The sequence below is a fragment of the Limulus polyphemus genome, unplaced genomic scaffold, assembly GCF_000517525.1.
Source record: "Limulus polyphemus unplaced genomic scaffold, Limulus_polyphemus-2.1.2 Scaffold5462, whole genome shotgun sequence".
Classification (NCBI taxonomy): Eukaryota; Metazoa; Arthropoda; class Merostomata; order Xiphosura; family Limulidae; genus Limulus; species Limulus polyphemus.
Genome location: NW_013671072.1, coordinates 1 through 9,887, shown reverse-complemented (window position 1 = coordinate 9,887; position 9,887 = coordinate 1). Strand labels below are relative to the sequence as shown.

Below are 9,887 nucleotides of genomic sequence, written 5' to 3'. Positions count from 1 at the left end.
ACTCTTTTACCAACGAATAGTGGGATTGACCATCACATTATAACGCCCCCACGGCTGAAAGGGCGAGCATGTTTGGTGTGACGGGGATTCGAACCCGCGACCCGCAGACTGCGAGTCGAGCGCCCTAACCACCTGGCCATGCCAGGGCCTCATACGATTGACAGGGAGGGTTAATACCTATCTAAGATGTACTTTAGTTTTAGCTCACATCGTTTAAAACTGGCATTCACTTCATCAACATATGATATAACCTCATTATTAAAAGAATAGTCCACAAGAAACATAAACCTGAAAGGAGTAAGTTGAAGGAGTTTCTTCGATACTTGTAAATTGTGTGACCGAGATTACGCAGAAACAGAATTGAGTGAACTACACTAAATTCCAGCTAGAAATACACTCCAATAAAATGAAAAGTATCCAAGTAGTATACGAAGTGTGACCAGTTCTACAATAGGGTGCTTTGCAAGTCTTACAAAAATGCTTTAAATGTATCAACAGTGCAGTATTTCAAACTTGTTTGTCATGACTTGTGTGGTGATTAGGCCTCTTATGGTAATAATACAATGATAACAAATTGCATAAATATGCTGATGGCTTTACTATTTCACTGCTGTAACCAAACCATATTTTTATTCCCTAAATAACATCATGAAATGAGCTGTATAAAAACCACTGCCCAGATTTTTAATTTTGTAAAATGTGATGTTTATTTATAGCTCCTCAGTGGCTCAATGGTAAGTCTCAAAGATAGCCTATTGTGTGAAGCTCTGCGCTTAACAACAAACAATGTATTTATAAATAAACTCACTGTATTGGTATGAGGCTTTTCATTTGCTGAAATAGTTTCATTGAGGAGCCACTAATAAATGTTTTACATCATAAAGAAAAAAGAGTACCTAAATTTAAAATAAGTCTGAAACGACACATTCTCAAAACTCGTATTATTTTCTGAAACCAGGTACAACAATAAAATTCATACCTCCAAAATTGTCGGAACAGCTTCTGAGAGGTCATTTTCATATGATCTTTGTGTTGTAAAAATATTTTCCACCATTTTATGTAGAAGAGCTTGATTACCTGGAGAGTAGAGTACTGCGAGATCCATCAGTTTTGGAATATCAAAAAGGTAGTGATCGTAAATTATCGTACCAAACTCTTTTGGCGTAATATGAGCAGACTATAAAACAAAGGACTTACAATAAAAAAAAAGTAATTTATTAAGTTAAATATTTTCAGATAAGTGAAATTTTTAGACATATAGCTTCCTTAAAAAGTTTCATAACTATAAAAAAGTCATATTCTTTAACTCGTAAGCATTGTAGTTTTACATGACCAAAACTAACTTGGTCATAATTATTTTTAAATACTTGTAAACTAAAATTATATTGTTACCAAAACCCTTTCATAATTAAATCTTACACTGCCTTTATACGTTCCCTTTTTAATTTATTTTAAACTGTTTGGCCCCAGTGTATCTAAAAAAAATTATTTATCATAAAAATTTGTTCTTATGAGGCCCTCTGGTAGTATAAATCCGTTTTTTTTCTATCATTAGTTTTGTTTGTTGTTTAAAATTAGGTAATACAACATGTACCACAGTATGTGTTTGTTTTTTTTTGTTTTGAATTTCATGCAAAGCTACATGATTTAGGAGTGTAAGACTAGAGGCAGTTAGTCATCACCACACACCACCAATTCTTGGGCTACTCTTTTACTAACAAATAGTGGGATTGATCATCACATTATAATGCTGAAAGGTTGAGCAGGTTTGGTGGGACAGGGATTCAAACCTGTGGCGCGCAGATTGCGAGTCGAGCACCCTAACCACCTGGCCATGCCGGGCGCACACAGTATGTGAATACAAAACAATCTAACACTATGGGAAAATGTACTGAGAACAACCAGGTTAATCTGACAAGTGTACTTCATGATGAGCAAGTTACAAATTTCGCCTAGTATTTTACCTTTTCGTATTTGTCTTTCAATAACTACCAATTCAGTCATATCTTTTAGAATACATCTCAGTTTTATTTAGTTATGTTAAAACAGACACATAAACTTCATAATGAAACTGAAAACAGATTTAAAACTAAAAAGAATTAATGTTTAAGACCATATCTAATATCACATTACTCTTAATATTCTAGATTGTATTGCTATAATATTAACATTTACTGAAACTAATGTAAGTATCTTGCCTTGGTCTCTTTGTACGTAGACATACGTAGGTACACCATAAAGACCAACCTGTGGACCCGCTGAAAGGCCTGTTTCATTTCCTCAGTCACCATAAAGTCATCTAGATCATAATACCTGGATAAAACAGAAAGTTTTAAACACTAATGAGAGTATAAAGACGTGCATCTGGAAAGTACAAAACGTTTTCTTATGATGCAGTACGTGTTGAAGATAAAGTAGCCAGTAAGTGTGATCAATAGCCAACAAATACTGAAGCAAAATGATAAGTTTGATTGTCTATTTATACTCAATCATGGCAAAAAATTTAATAAATCTCATGAGATTTATCATTGTCACGTAACTAAGTAAAGACTACTTGTTTTTATTTACACCAGTATTAATTTAATACATCCTTAACACAGGGATACTTGGGCCAAAACATATGGCCCACCATCACAATTTTTATTTGTAGCAACTTTGATGGTCAGCACACCCAGCCAACTTCAAAGCTTTTGAGATTATTTTTGAATTTGACTTTTAAAATGTTAAACCTAAAAAAGAAAAGAAAGAAAGTAGAATATCAAGTTTTCTAATATTTTATATAGTATCAAAATATTAATTTTATAACAAAAATACCACATCCAAAACCTTCCTTACATTGGCCAACTCAATGATGTTGATTTTTACTATAAAGTCCATACATATCCAACCACACCGGTTATATTACAAACTCTCCAAGTATTTCCTGCAGTCTTTTTTTTTTGCAAGTTCATAGACATGAAATCTATTTCATTTTGCTTAGTTTAACGTTGCAACTTTGGCTTTTGAATAGCTTTTTATATGTTCCACTCAATAATTTTTCTTCATTAAAATTAACTGTTCATTGAGATTTAGTGACCCAAACTATGATCTTTTTTATCTGGTCAGCGCTAATTTACACTAGTTTTCAAAGTGTATTACATGAAACTTAAGACTCCCTTGTTTCAGATCTACTGCCCATTCTGCATCCACGGGCAAAATGAAAGCATCATTCCATACACCTGAAATACACTATTAATAATTTCAAAAGTTGAAAATATAAAAAACCAATTATTTTTTATTACTTTGTTATTCTGTTCTTCATAAAACTTTTCTTTGCTGTAGTCACTTCATTTTCATATAGTGATATATCAAACGCTACAATGTAGACATATAGTAAAATACCACTCTATAAAATGTATGAATGTTAAATACTTGAAGTTCACGTGTAAGCTTTAATTTCCAACTCCCCCAAAAAACAAACACCAAAGAATTACAGGTTTATTGTTATACTAGCTGGAGTACCCGTCCTCTGGATGGAAGTTAAATAAATTCATCATTAATGAAAGGTTATCTTAGGACATGAAAAGTTGCTTTTCTTATATGTAATTGTAAAAAAAATTTCCATAAAAACTGCAAAACACAAAATGTGAAACCACAAGTTTGCATGCATCTTAACATGGACCCAACAAACCTTCATGGTAAATTTGGTGATGATCCATCAACAAGGGGCAAAGTAGTGGTAAAAACAAAAAAAAAATGCCCATAAAAACCACAAAACTGAAAATTTGTATGTATCTCTCCATGGACCCAATGAACCTCCATACCAAATTTGGTGAAGATCCATCCACACCTGTGAAGTAGTTACATGGACATACAATAAACAGAACCATTATATATATATATATGTGTGTGTGTGAAACTATTTTAAAAGATGATTTTCATAGGACAAGCATTAATACTGCAATGAACTGCATCAGCCTGGAACCTTTCAGTGGGCATCACTTTAGTTTCTTTGTCAACATCCTGAAATCTAATAGTGAACATCAGTTTCTTTCTCATTATCATGGAACCATGCAATGAACAACACTTTAGTTTCTGTGTCATTGACCTGAAATATTGTTGTGAACAACACACTGGCCCCCCTTCATTGGTCTAATATATTTATATAGACAGCATTTAGGGTTCCTTCCTTCACCAATGAGAATGAAACATCACCCACCAAAAACACCAGCGAAATGTAGTCCATTGTATCAGAAACACCTGAAAGATTTGTTCTTACATCTAATCTATCAAAACAATGAATTGTCTTTATGTCTTAAAAAAGAAATTATATCAGCAGTTTTGTGCAAACTTGACCAGTACATCTGCTAAAGTTATTACCTTGGAGCATAAGCTAAGTAGGATCCAAGACAGTTTCTCAAAGTCTCATCAAACACCACTTGGGACCAAAACCTGTGGTAATATATCAAACACATTTCATTAGCTGCTGTCAAACATTGAACAATAGGTACAAAGGATTACATTCTGTTTTCATAAATAAGAACAAGCAGTTTTCATACATAAAAACTGAAATTCTGCTAACATACACATTGGTAGGAATCTCTGAAGAGAGCGAATTATTAGCTAGCTGTCAAAAAATTATATTAAACTTTAATATAAGTCAGATTTTACAAACAAAATCATGTAATGCACAAAAAAATCTTTAAATTTTTGCTCATGACAAATAAATAGTTACTGTAAAATCAAGCAGAATATCATTTTTTACGGTCACTATGTAATTTGATTTGGGAAGAGAAGAAATAAAACAAAATCACACACGATTAAAAGAAAACAAAAAAATATACCGAGTTTACTTTAAAAATATCCTATCAAACATTTTCTTTTTATTTCCATACTCTCAATGTGCACGGGTTTACTTTTGCTAACAGCATTTGTAATTTTTTTCTTAGTCTTAAGCATTTAATCTGCAATGACATAATAGTTTTTTCAATACAAGTGTAACTGTGAAATTAAACACAATAATCAAAGATAACGAGGATAAAGAATATTTTAAGCGAATCTACAAAATATTTTCTGTGACTAATTTTTTTTTTGGCAAAAGATTAATTATTGTTTTATATTTTAAGCAGCATCCTGGCCTTAATAGTTTACTAACAAATAATGTAACTACAAGAATGTCATCAGGGCATCAATACCGGCTTGAAGTTCAGCTGAAACAAAGGGAAGGATAAAATATTCATTGAAATTGGATATAAAATAATGAAATCAAAGGATAGTTAGGGGTTTTTCCCTCTAACATTATAGACAGAAAACAAGGGACTAGTTCCTTTGAAGCTGTTCTAGAACATAAACTCTTCATGTTACAGCTAGTCCCTTGTTTTTTCCTTTGAAGCTGTTCTAGAACATACACTTAAGAAAGCATATTGATTTATTGTAAATGGTTCAGAGGATAGCTAGAGGATGATTCTGGAGATGGAAAGGTGTATGGAAGAATAAAGGACCAAAATTGTACATAATACACCTAAGACAAGCCTTACTAGTGATTTATGTAAAGCGATAATTACTCGGTTATGTTCAGTGACACTGTAAAATCACGTCTGCTTTACACTGAATGCATAATCCAAGTTACACCCAAAAAGGTCATTACATTTAATAATACAAAAGACAGAGGAGAAAATATTAACTATATCTACAATAAGGAGTTAAAGAAAAAATGTGTGAAAACTACAACAAATATTGCAAAGAGCATGAAACAGGATTCTTGAGTTTTAACGGCCTACAAAAGTAGTAAATTGGTTAAAACCAAAATGAAAACTACAAGGTAGAAATTGCTAATGCCTAAAGCAAAGACAAAAATACAGAACCCTATAAACTGAGCACTTTTGAAAGGTGGACTTTTCTTCGTCAGGTGAAACACTTTCCCCTTATGAAGAAAGGTAAAAGTAGAGATAACCATAAAGAGTCAGATTAAAGAAAAAATAGTCAAGATAAAATACAAGCAACTCAATCATGGGACTCACCAAGTGTCTGACCAATCATGGGACTCATCAAGTGTCTGACCAATCATGGGACTCATCAAGTGTCTGACCAATCATGGGATTCACCAAGTGTCTGACCAATCATGGGATTCACCAAGTGTCTGACCAATCATGGGACTCACCAAGTGTCTGACCAATCATGGGACTCACCAAGTGCCTGACCAATCATGGGACTCACCAAGTGCCTGACCAATCATGGGACTCACCAAGTGTCTGACCAATCATGGGACTCACATAGTGTCTGACCAATCATGGGACTCACCAAGTGCCTGATCAATCATGGGACTCACCAAATGTCTGACCAATCATGGGACTCACCAAATGTCTGACCAATCATGGGACTCACCAAGTGTCTGACCAATCATGGGACTCATCAAGTGTCTGACCAATCATGGGACTCATCAAGTGTCTGACCAATCATGGGACTCATCAAGTGTCTGACCAATCATGGGACTCTCCAAGTGTCTGACCAATCATGGGACTCACCAAGTGTCTAATAAACCAAAATAGGTAAAAATCAAGCAGTAATTCTTCACAGATATGAACCAAAAGAGAACAAGTCCATGAGGAAGTTAAGCTTGGATCTTGACAACGACAAAGTTTCAACTAAAAAGGCTTCAAAAAGAAGAAGAAAACTAAGAGAAAATGTGAACAAAAAAAGAGAGTACAGAAGCACTTTAATTCTTTTGGTAATCTTTAGAGGTGATCGTGAAAAGCATGTTATATCTTTGTCAGTGCATCGGAGTGTGAGAGAATGTGTTTAATGGTTTTATCAGTTATCCTTTGAACTAGTTAATTAAAAACTTTGTGATTGTTGGAAGACTAATTTTTTGTATCTTACAATTTGTTGTTTAGTTTGTGAAAAATCTTTGTACATGTAATAGAAACCTACAAAATGTGTTTTATTTTTTGAAAAGTTCCCCTTCCTCCCTCCTTTCTATTTCATGTTGTTTGTGTGATCAGTATCGTATATTTATACAAAAACAATAAGAAATAAAGAAAATTTGAGATTCTTTTTAGTCACTAAATGCAAATATTATCCAAACGAGACTCCGTATTTATGTGTCCTTTGTATATTTAGTTATCTAAACAAAATGTAATCATCCCCTTGAATACCAGTTTAATTTCCTCTCTCCCCTTGGTTGTGTTGCATTGTAATTAAAATGTAAGTTTATTAATAAAACACTGAGCTTTGTACTTCATACCTATGATGCGACATTTTTAAAAGATGATGAAGGTCATCTTCTATCGTTACCATTCTATCCAGCCACTCTTCAATAGCAGCATTTTCCAGATCATTCTTTTCGTGGTCAGCTAGTTTCACATTGGATTTTATAGCAGGAGGAGGTTTATATGTGATAAAATTTATTGGTTCTGCAAATCCCTTATGCTAGATATAAAAATAAAAACGTATATATATGAATTTTTTTTATTATTCTGACAAAGTAAAGATAAATATATCAAAATTATTTTAAAACAGTTTACTTGATACAATGTACATGAAAGCAGATTTTTCTTTAATTTAGCTTCATTAATTTTTTTTATACAAAAAATATTCAAAATGACTGATTATTATTCTTGTTATTTCTCACAATCACCGGGATTATGGTCGATTATATTGTTAACAGTAATGGTACCCTAATGAAGATTTAATGCATTCTAATTATTATAGATTATACTTTTTGCCTCTGTTTATCATATTGTGGTTTACTTTTGATCGAAAGTTATTAATAACTAACAATAAAGAACATTTGTGTTCGATAAACTTACTTAAATCACAAAGATATTATAAGTACAAACTCTCATGCTGACTATTTTTAAAAACAAGTTAAAAATTATAAGAAAATTACTGGTCGCTAAACAACACCCGACGAATCAGAAAACTTTGGTATTGTTACTGCTACTCAACTTGTAAATTTCTTTTAATAACACTACCAGTACTATGTTCAGCTTTATAGCAGTGTCTCTCTCTACAAATGTTACTGTTATGCTAAATTCAATGGCACACATTTTTAAACTGTCTCTTCTAAGTGCTTAAAACTATTAGATGTAATATTACTGATTACACATACAATGTATCCTTACAAAATAACATACATATAGCCATCTACTAAGATGATCAGAGATATGATACCATAATACAAAGTGGCGCTACAAAATTAAAAATTTTCACATTTGTACATATATATATATAAACAAGAACAATGCTAATATTTAGAACAAACAAGCATATTTTTGCTACAATCCTTTTTTTTTTTTAAGTTATTGTTTTTATATTATACGATATAAAAAGATGGATTGTTCCTTTTTAAGCCAGGTGTCACAGTATGTCAATATTGTAGAGATAAAAATTATTAATTTTAGTTTCTGTTCTGACAAATACTTCTCTATTAGTCTGAAGGAGAGGAAAATTCACTGAATCTTAACTTCTGCTATATTAGTACATGTACTGCATATAATTACTACATTAACTACTTCACAGCTGACTGGTGCAAATATAGCTTTGAAGCATGCATACATATAATGGCCCATTAAATAACAAACATAATGAAAAGGTCTGGTGTGTGAACATTGTAATGACACTTCTACTGTGAGTTGGTTCTCATCTTTTGAAGACACGTTGTCTATTAACCTAAGTCTAATGAGAACTGAAATGGTAGTAATCTACTAACCAACAGTTCCATCTAATGGATTGTGGAAAATTTTTGAAGTATGATTTTCTTCGGTATAAACTCGTCACAAATATCTTTATACCAGCTCTCGAGGGGAATTAGAAATTTTGGTACTATAATAAACCAAAGTTAAGAATTTTGCTTGGAGAAGGAACTTGTACTTACCAAAGCTGACACCTTTATATTCTCTCCTTGCTTGTTAACAACATCTAGGTACAACTTATCTAGTGGTTCGCTAGTAAATTCCTGAAAAAAAACAAACACATAAAGAAAAAGATTAATAGCTTGCAAAGCACTCATATAAAGAAGATCAAAGAAGTATGGTAACAGGTATATTTACTATAGTACATTCTAGAAGGGAATAATTACTAATTGAAATTATATCACTCTAAGATCATTTATAAACAAAACACAATGTTATTGAAAACAAACTTTAAGAAAGTTTCTGGAACACAGGTTTATGAAACTTGTGTGTTGACAGTTTCAACAAAGCCAGTATTATAATGAACAACAAAATCAGATAAATTTCAGTAAAACCCCTAAAACTGAGGACTAAACTTTAAAAACATGGAAACCCATAATCACTTGAAGCAAAAGATATAAAACAATAATTTAGTTAGGATATAGCAGTATAAATAGAAAACTAATCCCAAAAAACCAGCAAACACTGACTTTTTTAAAACCATACAAGAACCATTATGACTGATTGAAAATGATTTAATCTAGTGCATGATCACAACCCTGGCTAAGTTAGAAAAAAAGCATTACTGTTACTCTGTATACAGACCTAAACTTTTAATGAACTTTCAGTTAATGTCACAATTGTTCTAAAAGATGTAATGTTACCACTCATGTTTCTGAACAGGTCCAAACAACATCAAATATATAATAACTTAGTATATTATAGATTAAAATAAATAATCACTTAAAAAGTGTTAAGTTCTTGTTGAGAAAGCAAAACATACAGTAAACAAAAGTGTATATACAGTGCCCTACCATATTCATTCACCAATATCAGATATTCAATTTCAATTGAAGCTTTTATTTTAAATTTTATTAGAAAGAGCTTCTGGAGCTATAATGGTTGGAGACGGCTTGAATGGGTAATGAAGAAAAACTTTATATAAGTTTAACATAACAGCAAATGTACAACGTTTCGACAAGGTTTTGTCATCAAATCCTTGTCGAAACGTTGTAC

The 9,887-nt window shown here is 32.2% G+C and overlaps 1 protein-coding gene across 1 annotated transcript in view; it reads right to left on the bottom strand.

The window, feature by feature from the left end:
* The window catches only part of LOC106472606 (activating signal cointegrator 1 complex subunit 2-like), a 35,022-nt gene extending 26,093 nt beyond the window's left edge, over nt 1-8,929 (bottom strand). The window contains exons 1-6 of the mRNA XM_013933259.2: nt 8,855-8,929; nt 7,223-7,407; nt 4,360-4,431; nt 2,199-2,313; nt 980-1,177; nt 178-251 (exon numbers count right to left, since the gene is read on the bottom strand). Of these exons, the coding sequence (XP_013788713.1) occupies nt 178-251; nt 980-1,177; nt 2,199-2,313; nt 4,360-4,431; nt 7,223-7,275 (512 nt within the window). The 5' untranslated portion in view covers nt 7,276-7,407; nt 8,855-8,929. The remainder of the gene's footprint in view (nt 1-177; nt 252-979; nt 1,178-2,198; nt 2,314-4,359; nt 4,432-7,222; nt 7,408-8,854) is intronic.
* Between the last annotated feature and the right edge of the window lie 958 nt (nt 8,930-9,887).